We start from the raw sequence: 20,616 nt of genomic DNA on the forward strand, positions 1-20,616 counted from the left end.
ATCCTAAAGGAAAACAACCCTGAATACTCATTGCAAGGACTGTTGCTGAAGCTGAAACTCCAGTACTTTGGCCACCTGATGCGAAGAGCCACCTGACTGGAAAAGACCCTGGTGCTGTGAAATATTGAAGGCAAAAAGAGAAGGGGGTGACAGAGGATGAGATGTTTGGATGGCATCACTGGCTCAACGGACATGAGTTTGAGCAAAGTCCGAGAGGTAGTGGAGGACAGAGGAGGCTGGCATGCTGCTGTCCACAGAGTCGCAGAGTCAGACATGACTTAGTGACTGAAACACAACAATGGTATTTTTGAAAGAAGTTAGACCCCCCTGGAAACTTTAAAGATTCTACAGCACATCCCATGTTTAATGTGACTGGTGATTTAACACAATGAGACTCTGGCTATAAAAGAGCTTGTAATTCCCATGGGAGAGACACATTCAGAAGGCCTAACTGAAGCTCTATAAGAGACACTATGTTATCAAAAGTCTATATTCATAGAGCAGATTAAAAAAAAAAAAACACTCCTAGAACTCAACGTACTGGGATACTACTGTGGGCTGGAGACTTTGGAAAGATTTTAGAGGGGGAGGAAGCAGGGCTCAAGCTGGTTCCTAAATCACAGCAGCATACGAATACATGGGGATGAGGTTGAGGGGAGGGGCCGGGAAGAAAACCAGCAAGGGCCCAGTGGCAGAGAGCACTGAGTGAACTGGTGTAACTGGATCTTGTTTTGACCTGACTGGGTCAGCGGAGTTTGTGCTGGGGTTTACTGGAAAGCAGGGTCTATTCCTTTGTAACCTTTTCTCTTGCCCAGTGTATAAGACTTCTCTAATTTTTAGTTAGTAAATGGAGAGACTGAGAATGTATCCTGCAAAGCTTAATGCTGAGTTTCATTTTCCAACTACCATGTCAGCTAATTCAGATCCCTAGCTATAGCCAACCAGTCCAGCAGTGAAAACCAGAGGCGATCTTGAGACCCAGTGAGTGGGTCTCAAGTGTGTTCTCTGATTCCACAGACCTGGAGCATGGCGAGGGCACCCACACCCATGTTTAAGCAGCTCCTAAGGAGATCCCACTCCAGTACTCTTGCCTGGAAAATCCCATGGACGGAGGAGCCTGGTGGGCTGCAGTCCATGGGGTTGCGAAGAGTCGGACATGACTGAGCGACTTCACTTTCACTTTCATGCATTGGAGGAGGAAATGGCAACCCACTCCAGTGTTCTTGCCTGGAGAATCCCAGGGATGGTGGAGCCTGGTGGACTGCTGTCCATGTGGTCGTACAGAGTTGGACACGACTGAAGCGACTTAGCAGCAGCAGCAGCAGCAGCAAGGAGATCCAACCAGTCCATTCTGAAGGAAATCAGCCCTGGGATTTCTTTGGAAGGAATGATGCTAAAGCTGAAACTCCAGTACTTTGGCCACCTCCTGTGAAGAGTTGACTCATTGGAAAAGACTCTGATGCTGGGAGGGATTGGGGGCAGGAGGAGAAGGGGACGACAGAGGATGAGATGGCTGGATGGCATCACTGACTTGATGGACGTGAATCTGAGTGAACTCCAGGAGTTGGTGATGGATAGGGAGGCCTGGCGTGCTGCGATTCATGGGGTTGCAAAGAGTCAGACATGACTGAGCGACTGAACTGAACTGAACTGAAGGTTATTTTGAAAGACAAGGAAGCTTGAGAACCACTGCCTTGGAGCAAGAGTTAAAGGATGGAGTTAGATGAGAGACAGAAAGAAGAGAAAACGGATGCTTATTTGAGTCAGATGAATTCATTTTAAAGTATCATGGGAATCCCAGGAACACTGAGGTGGAGAAAGCCATGTGCAAATTAGCCAGTTAACATTTTTCAAATAAATAATTTATTTGTATGCCTTTATTTAGGTCTTTGATCATGACAGACAGTGTTTAAAAAGTTGTTAGGGAGGAACTCAGCTAAGTGGTATGCTTTGCCAAGGTCAACAAATGTGTTTTGATGTGATTACATTGAACATATTAGCCATCACTCACATTAGTCAGACACTGAGTTCAGAAAGAAAATGTTAGAAAAAGACAATTTTCAGACTTGATGTCCATTAGTGAGCCATGAGCTATATACCTTTCTAAAATATGAATCTAAACAATACCTGAGTAGCTCACCAAATATTTTATGCTTCCAAACTCAACCCCTTCCTGGCTCCCAACACATGCTTTTATCACCAAGATGGTTCCCTTTGTTAAGGATCCTTGGGGAGAACCATCATTTCTTACAAACATAACATTTTAGTTTCACTTTAATTTCCTGGTTAAGGTGGATGATATAACAGAGCATCAGGGAAAGGCCCACAATATATTTTTGGTATAAAACCAATTGCCTATTAGGAAAAAGTATTCAGTTTTCCTTAAATTGTGTTTGTAGACTTGCAGCATTATTCAAAATGAGGTATAATAATCATTGGCTTAATAGATGTCATACTGTAAATTAAATTTAACTAAGTTCAATTGAACAGGCATTTATTAAGCCTATTATTTTTCAAAGTATTGTACCAAGGATTGTGAAAATAATGAGGAGGTAAATGAAAAGAAAGATCTGAACAATAACTAATTTCTCACTGCAAGCATTAACTTTGTTCAGAATATATTTAATCATCTTAGAAGTAAGAGAACCTAGTATCTCCTCTCCCCTCTGGGTAGTCATTTTAGATTTCACTAGATAACTCTGCATAGGCTTCTTCATTCTACTGCTGTATTTTGGGCTTTTATTGCCTTCTACGTAGATTATTATAGCATGCCTTCTCACTTGTCTCACCCCAGTCTCTGCCCTTTTCCGTCTGTTCTGAGAAATGTCTTAAGGCTCAGTTCTGCTCATGCCATCCTCTGTTGTCTAGTGGGGAAACTCAAGCTTCGAAGGGTGAAAAGCAAAGTTCGGACTTGAGTCTTGTCATCTTTGTCCTCAGCTCCTACTAGTCTCTAGCTTCTCCCAAGAGTCCTGCGCTTCAGCCATATGGAATGCCCCGCAGTTCTGGAATGTGCCCCTGCCTTCCTCGTATGAGCCTTTACTCAGCCCTCTCCCTTCATCGGGCATAGTCTTCAGTCTACTGTCTTTCAAGATGTCATGCACTTATGTGCCCTGAGGAAACCACTTCTGATACCTTCAGGTGGAATTACTCTCTCCCTTTTTGCTCCCAGACACATTCACAATCTATTAGAACATTTATGACACTCTGCAGTCATTAATGGACAGTTATTCCCGACACTTTTTAAATAAGCTCTTGATTGGACTTTAGGGGAGAGGAGAGACTCGGAAATGATGAAGTAAATTTTATGGTTAGGGTCATGGGAGGAAAAGTTTCTGGGTTTCATCAGATTCTCCCAAAGACTGTTGTTATCATTTAGTCACTAAGTCATGTCTGACTCTTTTGTGACCCCATGGACTGTAGCCCACTGGACTCTTCTATCCATGGGATTTTCCAGGCAAGAATACTGGAGTGGGTTGCTGTTTCCTTCTCCAGAGGATCTTCCTGACCCAGGGATTGAACCCATATCTCTTGCTTGGAGGTGGATTCTTTACTACTGAGGCAGCCGGGAAGCCCATATTTAATAAGCAGAGATATTACTTTGCTGAGAAAGGTCCGACTAGTCAAAGCTATGGTTTCCAGTAGTTATGTATGGATGTGAGAGGTGGACCACAAAGAAAGCTGAGTGCTGAAGAACTGATGCTTTTGAACTGTGGTATCAGAGAAGACTCTTGAGAGTCCCTTGGACTGCAAGGAGATCAAACCAGTCAATCTATACACAGAGAGAAAAGCTGAAGAATCATAGCCCTAAACCATAAGCAAATGGACAACATGGACAACTATTTCTTGGTTATCTTTGTAAGGAGATCAAACCAGTCAATCCTGAAGGAAATCAACCTTGAATATCCACTGGAAGGACCGATGCTGAAGCTGAAGCTCCAATACTTTGGCCACTTGATGCGAAGAGCTGACTCGTTAGAAAAGACCTTGATGCTGGGATAGCAGAGGATGAGATGGTTGGATGGCATCACCGACTCGATGGACATGGATTTGAGCAAGCTCTGGGAGATGGTAAAGGACAGAGAAGACTGGCGTGCTGCAGTCCATGAGGTCACAGAGTCGGACACGACTGAGAGACTGAACAACAACAATTTGCATAATACCTTGTTAAAGCCTGGTTGATGATGCCTGGTGAGTGGAGTAGGGTAGAACACCTCCTGTTTGCCAGATGCTACATATAATCCTGAGAAGTTCTCCCTTTATTTCAATATTCGAAGAAAGCTCAGTGAGATTCCTTAAGCATGGTTTTCACAGTACCCTTATTACTCCTTATATTCTATGACTTGAGCAGGTGGCCAAGCATACTAGATACCAGAAGCCGCATTTCCAGAGAAAGAGCATCCATGGGCTGGCAAGCCTGAGGAACTGTCTTCTACTTTCCCCTGCTGGCTGTTGCTCTCAGCGATCCTGCATCACCTGCTTATTCCGCCAAGATGAAGGCTAATAGACAAAGCAGACAGGGATGTGGAGGACTGCGGAAGCGGAAATTAGTTGGGGACCACTGCTTTTCTTTTTTTCTTTTTTTTTTTTTGCACTCTGTCCTGTCTAAACATATAATTAATTGTCTTTGGAGGATGAGAGTCAGTATTGGAGCGGAAGGCAGAAAATGAACTTCATCAACCATTTAGAACTGGAGAAGGAAAAGGCAACCCTTTCCAGTATTCTTGCCTGGAGAATTCCATGGATAGAGGAGACAATCCATGGGATCGTATAGAGTCAGACACAACTGAGTGGCACACCCACACTCACACACACCCATTTAGAAAACAGCTCTAACCCAGTGTCCTAGTGTATGACCAGTTATTTGGAAGATGGGTTAGGAGAGCTCCTCACGTAGGGTGAGGAGAGCTCTGGATAGCTCATCAGTAGTACAGATTACTTATAGGTGTCCTGAGTTAGGTCAAGAAATGAGAAGTTACCTTTTGTTAAAAAAGAAAAATCTTTAAAAATCAATGGAAAATACCGATGAGAAAATCTGTAAAGCAGAGAGTCAAGGTACACAGCAGTGATGCTTTGCACTACTCTTTTGTATCTTTTCAAAATATTGTCTCCATTTCTTTTTCTCCAGCCCCTGCAGGAGTGACCATCACGACACAGACTTTGACCAGCTTGGTGCAGCTGCAACCAGACAGCACTGCCTTAGGCTCCGAAGTTCCCGGAGAAGGCAATGGCAACCCATTCCAGTACTCTTGCCTGGAAAATCCCATGGACAGAGGAGCCTGGTGGGCTGCAGTCCATGGGGTCTCGAAGAGTCGGACGCGACCGAGCGACTTCGCTTTCACTTTTCACTTTCATGCATTGGAGAAGGAAATGGCAACCCACTCCAGTGTTCTTGCCTGGAGAATCCCAGGGACAGGGGAGCCTGGTGGGTTGCACAGAGTTGTCTATGGGGTCGCACAGAGTCGGAGAAGACTGAAGCAACTTAGCAGCAGCAGCTAAATTCTAGCACAAATAGCAGACCCCACCTGACATGCGCACAGGGCAACCCAGACGCTCGAGGGCATTACCTCCGGCCCGTGGGCCACCCTTGGCCAATACAGGACAGAGTAACTGGATTGGTGCCTCCTCCTTTTCACCTCGGGTGGATAGTTCGGACATTTCACAGCGTTCCTCAGCAGTGCCTGCACTGTCTATCCGCTTTCCTTCCTCGTTCTTTGGGTTCACTCTCCAAACCAACTGCTTCCACGAGAGTCTTACTGTGGAGTCTGCTTCCTGGGGAAATACACGCTAAAGCAAGTCTAGCCAAGTCCCTACCCATCACTGATTGGACCCTCCCGGAATAATAAATGAGAACAAAATGATGATTATGACCACTTTCTAAGTAGATTCTGTTCCATCATGCAAAGTTTCCTCGAGGTAATCTTCTCCACGATATAACATCACTATCTTATTCATCAGTGTTGAATTTGAAATGAATTGTACTTAACCTTACACTGAAGTTCATTATTTTTCTGAGAAACTAAGTTAATTGAGGGCGTGCTAAGTCCCTTCAGTCATTTTTTACTCTTTGTGACCCCATGGACTGTAGCCTGCCAGGCTCCTCTGTCATGGGATTCTTCAGGCAATACTGGAGTGGGTCGCCATGCCCTCCTCCAGGGGATCTTCCCAACCAAGAGACTGAACCCATGTCTCTTATATTTCCTGCATTAGCAGGCAGGTCCTTCACCACTATCACCACCTGGGAAGCCAAAAATTGAGGGCTGGTGTCACTGTTCTCAGCTTTGCAGCAGGCCTGGGGTCCTCAAGATTGCATCTTGATGACAAGTCTTGGCAGATATTATGGGACAGTGACTTGTTTATCAGGGCACTCGGCTAATATTTGGGCTTCTTTGGTGGCTCAGACAGTAAAGAATCTGCCTGCAATGCAGGAGATGTAGGTTTGATCCCTGGGTTGGAAAGATCCTCTGGAGAAGGGAATGGCAAGCCACTCCAGTATTCTTGCCTAGGAAATCCAATTGACAGAGGAGCTTGGTGGGCTACAGTCCAAGGGGTTGTAAAGAGTGTAACAGGACTGAGCGAATTTCAATTTCTGCTAGTATTTGGAAGTTAGAAATTGAATTCCCAGTAATATGATTTCACTTGGTATTTTCCCAAGAGAAGCTACTCAGCATCTCTTGTATCATGTACTCCTCACTGGGATCAAACAGAACTTCGCAATTCCTGATGGAAAAGGAGGTAAAACAGAAGTCTTAGTCCAGCATCATGAAAGAATAAAAATAGCTACAGACTTAATCCATTTCAGTAGCTATAGATACACTTGGTTTCTTTTAATCACCAAATGTATAAGATATATATATATATATATATATATATATATATATATATTTTTTTTTTTTTCCTTCAGAAAACAGCAATTTGCTCAGGGGACCAATAGGCTAGATATAGGTTTATTATATTAGGTTGGTGCAAATGTAATTGCAATTTCAGATTGTAAATTTTAAATCATTATAACTACATTCAAATGCATCTTTATTAATCAAAATAGGAACCATTACAACAAACACATTTCTGCCAATGAGAAATAAGTTGGTTTATTCCTATAGTTGGTTTATTCCAGGATTCAGTGAAATTTTGGAAAGCATTTTCTGCTTCCTGCTGGTTGTGGAAGCATTTTCCCTGTTAAAAAGTTGTTGAGATGCTTGAAGAAGTGATAGTTGGTTGGCAAGAGGTCAGGTAAATATGGTGGATGAGGCAAAACTTCATTCCCCAAGTAGTTCAACTTTTGAAGCGCTGGTTGTGCGATGCTCAGTTGGGCATTGTCATGGAGAAGAATTGGGCCCATTCTGTTCACCAATGCTGGCTGCAAGTATTGCAGTTTTCAGTGCATCTCATTGATTTGCTGAGCGTAATTCTCAGATATAATGGTTTCACTGGGATTCAGAAAGCTGTAGTGGATCAGACGGGTAGCAGACCACCAAAGAGTGACCATGAACTTTTTTGGGGTGGAAATTTGGCTTTGGAAAGTGCTTTGGAGCTTCTTCTTGGTTCAGCTGCTGAACTGGTCATTGCTGGCTATAGTATAAAATCCACTTTTCATCACATATCACAAACTGATTGAGAAATGGTTTCTGGTTGTTGCGTAGAATAAGAGAAGACAACACTTCATAAAGACGATTTTTTTTTTCTTTAATTTTCATTTGGGTCATGAGGCACCCACTTATCAAGCTTTTTCACATTTCCAATTTGCTTCAAATGACCATAGAATGGCTGACATTGAGTTCTTGGTCAACTTCTCATGTTGTTATCAGAGAATCAGCTTTGATGATGGCTCTCAGTCGGTCATCGTAAACTTTCGATGGCCGGCCACTGCACTCCTCATTTTCAAGCTCTTGTTTCCTTTGCAAAACTTCTTGACCATCAGCGCCCTGTATGTTCATTAGCAGTTCCTGGGCCAAGTGCCTTGTTGATGTTGTGAGTTGCCTCCACTGCTTTACAATCCATTTTGAACTTGAATAAGAAAATTGCTCAAATTTACCTTTTGTCTAACATCACTTCCCTATTCTAAAATAAACAGCAACTAATGAGTCATTAGCAAAAAACATAAAGTGAGAAATGTGGATTAAAATGATGTATAACAGCTTTTCCGGTTATCGTGGCGTAGGGAACTATGAGCAGCAAAGTCTCCGGCGACACCCTCTGCGAGGCGGTGCGGGAAGTCCTGCACGGGAACCAGATCAAGTGCAGAAAGTTTTTGGAGATGGTGGAGCTTCAGATCAGCCTGAAGAACTATGACCTTCAGAAGGACAAATGTTTCTCGGGCACCGTCAGGCTTAAGTCCACTCCTCTCCCCAAGTTCTCCGTGTGTGTCTTGGGGGACCAGCAGCATTGTGATGAGGCCAAGGCTGTGGATATCCCCCACATGGACACTGAGGTACTGAATTAACTCAACAAGAATAAGAAACTGGTCAAGAAGCTGGCCAAGAAATATGATGCCTTTTTGGCTTCAGAGTCTCTGATCAAGCAGATTCCCTGAATCCTGGGCCCAGGCCTGAACAAGGCTGGCAAGTTCCCTTCCTTGCTGACCCACAATGAGAACATGGTGGCCAAAGTTGATGAAGTGAAGTCCATGATCAAGTTCCAGATGAAGAAGGTGCTGTGTCTGGCAGTGGCTGTTGGCCACGTGAAGATGACAGATGATGAGCTTGTGTACAACACCCACTTAGCTGTCAACTTCCTGGTATCATTGCTCAAGAAAAATTGGCAGAACGTCAGGGCCTTGTACATTAAGAGCACCATGGGCAAGCCCCAGCGTCTGTACTAAGGCACAGCTTAATAAACCATACTAAACCATCAAAAAAAAAAAATAAAATAAAATGATGTATAACATAACCATCCTTATTTAGGAGTGTATTCCAGTACCAAATGGCAAAGTTCAACAATGTAAAACTGCAATTACTTTTGCACCAACCTAATAGCAAAGTTTTAGGGTATATCTATATTTGATATCCACAGACTCAGAAACTCTGAATAAATAGGATGTGTCCTATAAATAGGTTTTAAATGTGTTTATAAATAGACATCCTATTTATTTATTCGAAACTTCAGGTTATTCTAATACTAAATTTGTACATGAAGGAAAATTACCAGACTCCCCTCGCCACCCATGGTCTAAACATAATGCTTGTTGTTGTTTAGTTGCTCAGTCATGTCCTACTCTTTGTGACCCCATGTACTATAGCCCACCAAGCTCCTCTATTCATGGAATTTTCCAGGCAAAAATACTGGAGTGGGTTGCCTTTTCCTTCTCCAGGGGATCGTCCCCACCTAGGGATTGAACACACCATTTCCTGCATTGCAGGTTGATTATTTACCACTGAACTACCAGGGAAGCCCAAGCATGATGCTTGGAGCCCAGTAAATCTCAGCCCCTATTTGTTGAATGAATGAATAAATGTCTGAAATGTTTGTTAACAATCGTGACAAAATGCCAACAAAGCTTCACTGAGAGGAAATCAAGGGTGTCAGGAAGGACTTTCCTGCATAATCACAGGTGTTATGTGGGAGGAGTCAGTCTTCCACCCCTGTTTTCCTGTCTTTGTTTCCTCTGTGTTTCCTGAGCCCAGGGATCCTGGGAGCGGGCTGTGGGAGAACACCCCCTGGGTATTGCTTCATCACTCTGCTGATTGGCCCTGGGCTGATACCGCAGGCTCCCAGGAACAGAGCTTGGCAGATCACTAAGGGAAGGTCACTGAATCTCTCTCTGGCCTCCTTTAGTTGGGGGTGGAGAAACTTGAAAAGATATTCCTCCTTACATACCACTCCTTCCCAGCTGACTGCGGCATTTAAGATGATGCTCTTTCCTAAACTGTGAGAGTGAAAGTGCTTAGTTGGCATAGCTTCCTGGCATAAAGAAGAAGCAGGAGAGAAGGACGCTGATGGATGTTACATCCAGATGTTTGGAAACAAGACTACAGGTGTCAGCTTACTTCACAGGTTGCATATGCAGTGATAGCAGCTTGAGCAGACCAAGTTTCCAGCATTCTCTAAAAATAAAAATACTATCAAGTAACCTAAGCTGTGGGTCTTTAAGAGCTTAAAGGCAATTAATGGGAAGAAGTAGCCTTAATTAAACCCACATCAGAAGCATCAAGGCTTTAAAATCACAGCTTTTCTCTACCAGAAATTTGCCTGATTAAGGGGAGACATTTTTGCCACTGCTGCAGCATGCCCAGAGGGAAGCAGTGTCCCATCGCCTGGTGCACGGGCATCTTTAATGGGCTTGCTTATGTCCTGCTGTCACCCCGACTTCCCTACAGGAAATTTTGGGGGAACATTGTATTCTAGTGCGATCCATTTGTCTTTGTTCTAAACAAGTGTCTAGAATGACTCAACGTCAGGAATGAAAGTGTATATCAAACACATTTGGAAGAATACAAAGATACGTTTGCTCCAAGGGTTTGAGCTCTGTCACTTATTTCCCTGTGAATATTCCTGCTCTTCCTTCTGGCTCTTTGAGTGGAGCGAGTCCTTCTATCTCTTCTTTCTAAATGATTTTTTCTGGGGACCATTTAAAAAGTCTTTATTGAATCCATTGCAGTATTTTTTCTGTTTTATGATTTAGCTTTTGGCCACGAGGCATGTGGGATCTTAACTCCCCAATGAGGGATCAAATTAGCAGCCCCTGCATTGGAGGGTGAAGTCGTAACCACTGGACCACCAGAGAAGTCCCTATCTTTCTCTTTTAAACACATATCTTTTGGAGGGGGTGCTATTTCTCTTGCCTGTGTTTTTTCTTTAAACTTTGGGCAATGTGGTAGGCAGAATCCTAGGATGCCCTGCTTGGCCCCACCCCAACGTTCCTGGCACGTCAAGGACAGACACCTAGTCCCAGTTATTCCATTAAACACTAATCCAGGTACTGCTCTGGGTAACTGCAGATGTAACTGAAGTTCCAAATCAGTTGTCTTGAGATAGAGAGAGTATCTGGGTGGGCGTGACCTAGCACATGAGTCCTTTAAGAGCAGAGAGGTTTTTTTTTTTTTTTCCCCCCTAGTTGGTCACAGAGGAGAGAGCCAGAGAGAAACGTGGATAAAGAAGCAGATATTCACACTCTGAATGGTTATGGGGAGCCATGTGGCAAGAACGTGACTTGCCTTTAGGTACTGAGAGCAGTCCCCAGCTGACAGTCAGCAACAAACAAGGATCTCAGTCCTTCACCCATAAGGATGTGAATTCCACCAACAGTCAGTTCTCCTGGAAGAGGACCTGGAGCCCCAAGGTGACAACCACAGATTCAGCCAGCACTTGAGGTCAGCCCATGAGACTCTGAGCTGAGAGTCCCGCCATGCTGGTTGGGTTTCTACCTACAGAAACTGGGTGATTATAAACGTTGTTCTCAGTTGCTAAGTGTGTGGTCATTTGTTAAGCAAAGATAAAAACTGACACAGGCAACCAGAAGTCCACACACTTAACAATGAGGCAGAGGGGCTTCCTGGCGGTCCAGTGGTTAAGACTTTGCTGCCAATGCAGGGGGTGCCGGTACGATTCTGGGTTGGGGAACTAAGATCCCATGTGCCACACAGCCAAAAGAAAAAGCAACAACAAAAAATATGACACAAGGATGAGGAATATGTTGATACACTAGCTTGAAGAAAAATGAGTGTGATACTAGCCTTTGTTAATGCAGGCTATTCCTGCAGCCTAAGACTAGTCACTTGGCAGGTGAAAAGTGAATCTAGTGGGCACATTCATTCATTCATAAAGTGAAAGTGAACTCGCTCAGTCGTGTCCGACTCTTTGCGACCCCGTGGACTGTAGCCCACTAGGCTCCTCCATCCATGGGATTCTCCAGGCAAGAATACTGGAGTGGGTTGCCATTTCCTTCTCCAGGGGATCTTCCTGACCCAGGGATCAAACCCAGGTCCCCCGCATTGCAGGCAGGTGCTTTAACCTCTGAGCATTCATTCATAGGAGAGTATTTATTCAGGACCTAAGACATAGATAGCACTCTATGGGTTAATTTTGCAGTGGTAGAGAAACATTTCAGTAAATAGACAACTCTATTTTTTTGGTTCACAAGAAATCCTGAAAGAAGTTTAGAGAAGTTATAGAGAAAAGCATGTGTTCTGACTTTAAATGATATCTGAATGAAGGAAACTTTACTTTTAAAAAATGTTTCATTAACTAGAGGAAAGATAGTAAAAGTTCAGAGAAAGTCCAGAGGCAAATGTATACCTTTTGTCCTCTTTTTCTTTTAAACACAATTTTAATTCAATTTTAATTGATATGAGTGATAGAAAATTCAGACTGTAAGCAGAACTAAAGAAGGTGCGGTGTCAGCTGTGGGTGTCGGGGAGAGGATCATCTCGTTTCCTTGCTTTTTTGTTCTCACTATTAAGCAGGAGGACTTCGAGATTTCTCATTGATTTCTCCTGTTGCCTTTTGTTGTTCATGAACTTAAGGCCGTGTTTCCTTGACTCCAGAGTAATTTCTGAAAAAAGATCTGCTGACATTACAGGGTATCTGGGTCATTAACTGTGTCAACGCTGACCGAGGAAATCATTTTCTAGTAGAAGATGGTTATTTGTTCAAAATAAAGGCAGAGATGTGGCCATTTTCACATGTTTGTAAATGGTATATAGGGTACTTATTTTGTGGAAATTTAGCAGGATACTTGGAAGCAAAAGAGAAGACTGCTGATTAGCAAGGAGTATTGGAAATATTATCATAGTCCCCATTCTGTTTCAGTCCTCCTAGAAAATAAAATAGCCAATTTTTGTTTCCTATTTTTTTGGACACATTCCTTTCTTTGTTGTTTTAGAAAATGTGCTAGTTATGGCAGGGGAGGGAGGGTGTGACAAGGTACAAAGATGAATGGCAAAGGGAAGAAGCAGAGTTGGAAAATAGAGCCTATGGAGAAATTTGAAGGAAAGAAGAAGCTTTTGCCTGAAAAAAAAAATCGTTTTTTTTTGTATTGAAATATAGTTGCAGTACAATATTATATAAGTTACAAGTGTACAATAGAGTGATTCACAGGTGGCTCAGAGGTTAAAGCGTCTGCCTGTAATGTGGGAGACCAGGGTTCAATCCCTGGGTCGGGAAGATCCTCTGGAGAAGGAAATGGTGACCCGCTCCAGTGTTCTTGCCTGGAGTATCCCATGGATGGAGGAGCCTGGTGGGCTACAGTCCACGGGGCTGCAAAGAGTCAGACAGTACTGAAGCGACTGAGCACGCATTTCATCTATAGTTATTATAAAATACTGGCTGTGTTCCTTGTGTTGTACAATGTAGCTTGAAGCTTATTTTATTTATTTGCATCTTATTTGATACCTAATAGTTTGTATCTCTTACCTTCTTAACCTTTTACTGCCTCTTACCCCTTTCCCTTTCCCACTGATAACCACTAGTTTGTTCCTTAACATTAGCAAGTCTGCTAAAAGTGGGTTTCTTACAACTCTTTTCTTCTAGCAGAGGTTAGTAAAATTTTTTTTTAAGAGGCACCACTGTATTATATGGTAATACTGTGTAGATATTAAGTAGAGAAAACAAGTTTCCACGTTTTTACTTATGAAGTTAAAAACACAGTAATTGAGTGCACTTTTTAAAAGTTTTTTTTTTTTTGATATGGACTATTTTTTAAAGTCTTTATTGAATTCATTACAGTATTACTTCTGTTTTACATTTTGGTTTTTTGCCCACGAGGCATGTGAGATCTTAGCTCCTGTTCCCTGGATCGAACCCACCCCTACACTGGAAGGGGAAATCTTAATTACTGGACAGCCAAAGAAGTCTTGGGTCCAATTTTTAAGCAACGAGAAGAATGGAATTATTTTGGGAGGATAACATTATGCTTAGTCGGAGTTGTGAATCAATGTTCCCTATTATCAAATACTCGTCTGTGAAAACTATTCTTAGTTCATGGTTGATACAAAATAGATGCTGAGCCACATTCAGACCACAGGCCACAGTTTTCTGGCCTCTCCTTTGGAGTTTTTCAGAACAGTGGGCTATTCTCAGCATCCTCCCCCCCCCTCCCTCTCTTCCTTCCTTTCTCACTTTTCCTTATTTATTTAATTAGCTATGTATTTGTTTATCCTTACCATTTTGTACTGTCTTTTTATTAGTCTTTGGAAAGCACTCAAGATATTTTATTCTGGCATCTAATGTAATTTCAGCAAAATATTTCATAGCCTAGTTTATACAAAATGGACAAGGAGAAATATTTATTGAACATCAGTCTTGTTCTCAGAAATTTAAGTAAAATGTAGACAACATATAAAAAAATTGACCCTACTGTGAAGAGCCCTGAATTTGGTGAATGAGAGAAGATAAGCACCAAAAATATTCAATAACACCCAAGGCAATACACAGCACTTCCTTACTCTTCTTCAATACCTGACAATTTCTTTTCTAAAATACACATTGATTTTGTCACTTTCTTTAGGGGAGGTCCCTGATCACCTCTTGCCAGATCCACCAAGTTCCCCATCTCTACTGAAAGTAGCCTAAGGAAGGCTCTGTGTAGCAAAGCTTTATGAGGATAGAATTCCATCTACACTGAGGCCCATTGGAGTGGTAATGAGGAAAAGGTAGAGGGTTCCATTATTTTCATTGCTGAAATCACAGAGATTCCTTCTTTTGCTTACATATAGGTGATGGGGTTGAGGGGGGAGGGGAAGCTTTCTTGTGTGAGCATTTTCTTGGTCCTTTACCACCAGTCTCCGAAAGGGCTTTTATGTATGACTTATCAACATGAAGGACCGCAAGCACAATGCCTGGTTCCTTCCTGCATCTGCAGTGTTCTTTTATTGCATTTTGGGGAACTGGTTTAACTTCCTGTGATGAGCCTGCTAATGCAGAGATGCAGGAGACGTGGGTCCAATCCCTGGGTCGGGAAGATTCCCTGGAGGAGGAGATGGCAATCCACTCCAGTATTCTTGCCTGGGAAATCCTATGAACAGAGGACCCTGGTGGGCTATACTCCATGGGGTCCCAAAAGAGTTGGACATGACTGAGCACGCACGCACAACAAGCTAAACCACATCTTTGATATTTGACCCACCTGTTTTTTTCTTCCTTCTTGTCCTGAGCCAAATTTCAGCCCTCAATTTCTAGCTACTAGAGCTGGGGAAGAAGCTGCAGATGAGCAAACTGAGGAGTAGATGTCTCCGATGCATTCCTGTAGCTGTAAACTAAGAAGCCTGGGGCTGGAGGTGGTCCCCCCAGGGCCATAAGAAGCATTTTGCTAAGAGATCCCAGGAGAGCAGAGATGTAAACGTGGCTGGTTTCCACATTCACCGAGTGCCTAATGCCCATGCTAGGTATTTAAGAACTATGTCTATGTATGCAGGAGAATATTATGGTTTTCATTTTTAAAATTCATGCAATACTAACTAGAAAATGAGAACAGTTATTAATTGTATAGCAGTCGGTTTTCAAAAAAGAAAAGAGTAAGTTCCTACAGATGAACTTGGAAGCACTCTATTTTTCAAGAGAAAATGAATGTGATAATCTGATGGAAGTACTGACCTGGCATGGAAAGTGAAACTGCTCACTGACGGATGAGCCAGCTTGCCGCTACATGTTAAAATTTGGGAAAAAGTCAAAGCAAGTTTGTTTCTTTAAGTATCATTGTCTCTTCTCTTGCTATGGTCTGATGTAAGCAAAAGTAGTTAATGAATGCTCTGATACAAAGGACTCATTTTTGTAGTTTCAGAAAGAAACTTGAATGTTTTCCAGGAGCTTGTAAACATTTCCCTATATTTGTAAAGAAAACATACGGAGGACTTAATAGTTGATATTTTCTAAAGTTAAGGTCCCCTGGAGAAGGAAGTGGCAACCCACTCCAGTACTCTTGCCTAGAAAATTCCATGGATGGAGGAGCCTGGTGGGCTACGGTCCATGGGGTCGCAAAGAGTCGAACATGACTGAGTGACTTCACTCAAAGTTCTTGGAAGCCATTTGGAGGGCTTGGAGCTTATAATACCAGAGCTAGAGAAAAGAAAACCCATCCATCCGGATTTAAACCATTTCAAGGGCAGGATACATATCCAGAGGTTCATCTGTTCCAATACTTCAGCAGTTGAGTCATTCAGAATTGTTTGGGAAAAGTCTTTCTACCATTTTTGTATTATAAGCTCTTATTGTTGTATAAACATAGTTTTTTTCTTTTTTTATCCATACTTGCAAGAAAGCCTACTTTTAATAAACCAAGTAACAGATGTGAACTATGGGATTCACAGGAGTAGTTAGCCCAAGTAACAGATGTAAACTATAGGATTCATGGGGGTAGCTGGCCCAAGGAACCGGCATACTTACAATTGCATTTCTTCTGAACAAACCTCAGCTTGCATGCTGTTCTATAGGTGGAGAGTCGGATACGATCCAGGTCTTGAGCCCCTGGGGATAGATAAAAGGTACACATGTGGTCTGCTGGCATGTGGAAAGGAAGTGATCAGGGTCATAAACGAAATAACTGCAGATCTAACCCATACATGTAATTTGACTTTCATCTTTACTAGAATAGAAATTTAAGACCTGAGGTCTGTCTCGTATGCCTCAGGTTCTGGGACATCAGGTTGTCAATCCTGTCCATGGGTTTGTGTCTGCCACTTCTGAGAATAGTCGGCTCACGTTGTGACTTAAACTGCTAGATGATACCAGATAGTAATATTATCAAATAATGATTTTTAATGCACTGTAATCTGTAATTACAGATTAGATTAATTACACACCTCACAGGCTCTGAGGTGAGCATAGGCTGAACATTGGGCATCCACTCTTGGTGCCTTCAGACCAATTGCTTTTAGAGGCCTCTGTTTTCTCATCTGGGAAATGGGACTGACAATAATACTACTACTTACCTCATGGACTGTTGAAGGATAAATGAGTGTCTATTAATCGAAAGCATTGGGAACACTACTTGGCACACATACATCATTATTGTTACTCGTGTCCATACTACAAAGCTTCCTGTCAATCTCAGAGGAGTCTCCTTTCTAAAAACAACCACCGTTGTAGATTTGTGGTTGCCCAGGGAGCAGGGTGAGGGAGGGATCAGCTGGGAGTTTGGGAATAGCAGATGCAAACTAGTATATATATAGCATGGATAAACAGAAGGTCCTATTGTACAGCACAAGGAACTATATTCAATATTTTGTGTTAAATCATAATGGAAAAGTATGTATATATATGTATAACCAAATTACTTTGCCATACAGCAGAAATTAGCATTGTAGACCAACTGAAATAAATTTTAGAAAAGAAAAAAATGAAGAGAATAAAGACGAGCGCTATTCTTTCTGCCACCGTGGGCTCCGTTTCCTCCCTGACATAGCGTGTTCGCCATATTCTAGAACTGCTTTCCTCAGCCCACTTCTCTACTCAAGAATCTGGCGTGGCTCCCGATGCCCACAGCACCAGGGCTGAAAGTTCTGCCCGGAATCCAAGCCCTTCTGCAGGCTCTTCCCCTCCTACCTACCCCACAACATTCCCCACTGCTCTGCCCCCAAACCTCTACTGGTCTTGGGCTGGTCTCCTCACCAGCCCTTGTAGAGCGGCTGCTTGTTCCATTGACACCTGAGTTCCTGGCCATCCTCCCACCCTCCTCTGGAGGGGCTCCTTTCTAGACTGTCTCTAAAACATAGATGCTCAACTAATGTCTGGTCTCTACTTTTAAATATTTGGCTTCTTTCAAGCCCATGTTTATGTTCATAACAGATATTAAGGTACACGGCTCTACTTTGATAATTAAAAACATTTTTTTTTTTTGGCTGCACCACTCGGTATGCAGGATTTTTTTAACTTTACTTATTTATAAATAACAGGAGACTCAAGTTTGATCTTTGGATTGGGATGATCCTCTGGAGAAGGAAATGGTAACTCACTCCAGTATTGTTGCCTGGGAAATCCCATGGACAGAGGAGCTTGGTGGGCTACAGTCTGTGGGGTCACAAAGAGTTGGACATGATTTAATGACTAAACAACATCACCTATTACTCCTATTACAGTTCATTAACATTCATTCTTATGAGAGTTTATTACTTGACAAACAGACTCATTGGTGCTGAATGCTTTAAGGATCAAAGAGGGAGGGCTCACTTTCACCCAATGCAGAAAATTGCCTAAATGTGTTCTCAAAAGATGGGCATTTAGCCAATGGCCATAAAAGATTACTTCCAATGATAGGGATAATTTTAAAACTTAGTGACAATATATGAGCTTTATATAACTTCCCTGGTGGCTCAGATGGTAAAGCGTCTGCCTACAATGCAGGAGACCCGGGTTCAATCCCTGGGTTGGGAAGATCTCCTAGAGAAGGAAATGGCAATCCACTCCAGTATTCTTGCCTGGAAAATCCCATGAATGGAGGAGCCTGGTAGGCTATAGTCCATGGGGTCACAAAGAGTCAGACACGACTGAGTGATGTCACTTTCACTATGAGTTTTATAGTCAATAACCCTAATCTTTCTCTTCCTAGTTGTATGAATTTTGAGAAGTTTTTACTTGTCTTCTGATTTCTTCATGTATAAAATGAGGAGAACAGCATCAACTTTACCAGCTACAGAGCTTTCTGTAGCTGGTACATAGTGAGCACTTAAGAGCAAATGGACATCCTTATAAGGGTTTTCAATGTCACTGCTGAGTACCAATAAGTGGCAGGCATTTCTTCTTTATATTTGGACTTTCATTTGCCTCCCTGTAACTTCAATCCATTTCATTCGATTTCCCTTCTGAAACCATATCATCTTCTTTCCCTGCCACTTAACAAAATTTATTTTTCAAAGATTGGGACGCAGCTATTGTGATCATTATTAGCATCTGGAGATTATGTACAAAAGTCCTTGTCATCGCAGAGTTTAAAGTTTAGGTGGGGGCGGGGTAGTGTCTCCTTGAGTTTTTTGGGTTGAAAATGTCCAAGTCCAAAGCCATTTCAAGTACAATGTCCATCTACCCAGAGAGTGGCACACAATGTGGTTCAATATATGGATGCTGCTATTATCGTCATTATCATCAGACATGGATTTGAGACCCTTACCCATTCCAGTGATCCTGTTCTGTCTGACTAATATCTCCTCGAAATGAGATTTATGAAGTTAACCCAAAGTGAAAAGTAGAAGTGAAAGTGTTAGTCAGTCAGTTTTTTCTGACTCTTTGTGACTCGGTGGACTGTGGCCCACCAGGCTCCTCTGTCTATGGAATTTCCCAGGCAAGAATACTTGAGTGGGTAGCCATTCCCTTCTCCAGGGGATCTTCCTGACTAAGGGGTCGAGCCCAGGTCTCCCATATTGCAGGCAGATTCTTTACTGTCTGGGCCACCAGGGAACCTCAAAATTAGCCCAAATGCCACAGCTGTTGCCTACCTGTGTGGAATGTACAGAAAGCAATTGTTACCACTACTGATAAGGAAACTAATTGATGCCATTTTTTTCATAGATGGTTCATTCTTCTGGCTCTTTTAAGCTGGCATTTTTAAAACTGGCTTTTGAAATCATAAGCACTTCTATTAAGTTATATCTTTTCTGTTTAAATGCTTATTTGGGGGCTAAATGTAGGACTTCACATTTAATCTGCTTAGTTTTTTCTTTTACTTTTAAAGCTCATATTTCTAACCCTTATGGTACTTAAATTTTTATTTTGCCACTGGCATTTCAAAGGATCTTCCGAGTTTCATGTCTTCTGTCAATCTGAGAGGCTCATGTGGGAAACGAACTCTCTAGAACACATGATAAGTAGAGACATAGAGATAATCAGAAATACATGAGCATTCAATCTGTCTTTTTCCCCAGGATGAAGATGTACTTTTAGCAATGCCCAGTTTGGTTCAACAATTAAGAGAATCTCAATACTTGTAAATAATCCTTTAAAAGAAGACATTATGGACATAAACAATTATGTAAGTTCTTCAGAAATAATGACTCAAGCATGAGGTTTGAAAGAAACCTTGGGGGAAAGTCACACTGTACAGGGAGAGAATTGGCCAAGAGCAAAACTTTGGTTAAAATCTGAGCTTCAGAGAGCCTGGAGGCTACTAAGAGACAGAAAAAGAGAAACAGATCAGAAGAATCAAGAGACCAGGCTACGGAGGTGACATAAGGGGGCACTTCCACGATGGTGATCTATGGAAGTGACATCCCAACGATGCTGAAGAGCAAGAGAAATGAAGATGCAAGTGAAAATGGTCCCTGCATCCATGGCCTATGGATATCATGGCCTATGGGAGTGGGATCATTCACGCCATTTTCCTGAATTTTTGAAGTTGTTTTCCCTAAAACTCGTAGTGTGCATTGCAAAATCACGCGCTAGGCAGCATTCCAGCTATGCACACGCTGACTGCTGTCAGGGTCCCGAAGGGGCCTCTGTCTTTGAACCACTCCACAGTGCTTGCTGAGCACCTCCATTTGCCTCCCTTTGGTTTCTGGTCCCTCCTTCACTCAGAGACCAGCAGTTATCACGCTGCTTTCGTCCCAGAACTTTCCTCATCAGACTATGCTGCCTTCCACTTTCTGAATGAGTGTTTCTTAACCATTTCCCTCTCATTAAAACCTACCTATCCTGTGCCCCGAGGCTTTCAAACCAACATTGATTCCGCATCTAAGGTGAATGGGTTTGGCGACAAAG

At 42.5% G+C, this 20,616-nt stretch overlaps 1 protein-coding gene, 1 non-coding gene and 1 pseudogene across 51 annotated transcripts in view; 2 read left to right on the plus strand and 1 right to left on the minus strand.

The window, feature by feature from the left end:
• Nucleotides 1-20,616, minus strand: part of DTNA (dystrobrevin alpha) — a 434,483-nt gene that overhangs the window by 121,267 nt on the left and 292,600 nt on the right. For all 50 annotated transcript variants that reach the window (XM_069568764.1, XM_069568760.1, XM_069568778.1 and 47 more), the window contains one exon: nucleotides 16,315-16,395. In XM_069568764.1, the coding sequence (XP_069424865.1) occupies nucleotides 16,315-16,395 (81 nt within the window). The remainder of the gene's footprint in view (nucleotides 1-16,314; nucleotides 16,396-20,616) is intronic.
• LOC138428254 (large ribosomal subunit protein uL1 pseudogene) lies at nucleotides 8,149-8,865 on the plus strand (annotated as a pseudogene).
• TRNAC-ACA (transfer RNA cysteine (anticodon ACA)) lies at nucleotides 18,229-18,300 on the plus strand. Its single transcript has one exon. It is a non-coding gene; the product is annotated as a tRNA-Cys (tRNA).

Source organism: Ovis canadensis, chromosome 23, assembly GCF_042477335.2.
Source record: "Ovis canadensis isolate MfBH-ARS-UI-01 breed Bighorn chromosome 23, ARS-UI_OviCan_v2, whole genome shotgun sequence".
Classification (NCBI taxonomy): Eukaryota; Metazoa; Chordata; class Mammalia; order Artiodactyla; family Bovidae; genus Ovis; species Ovis canadensis.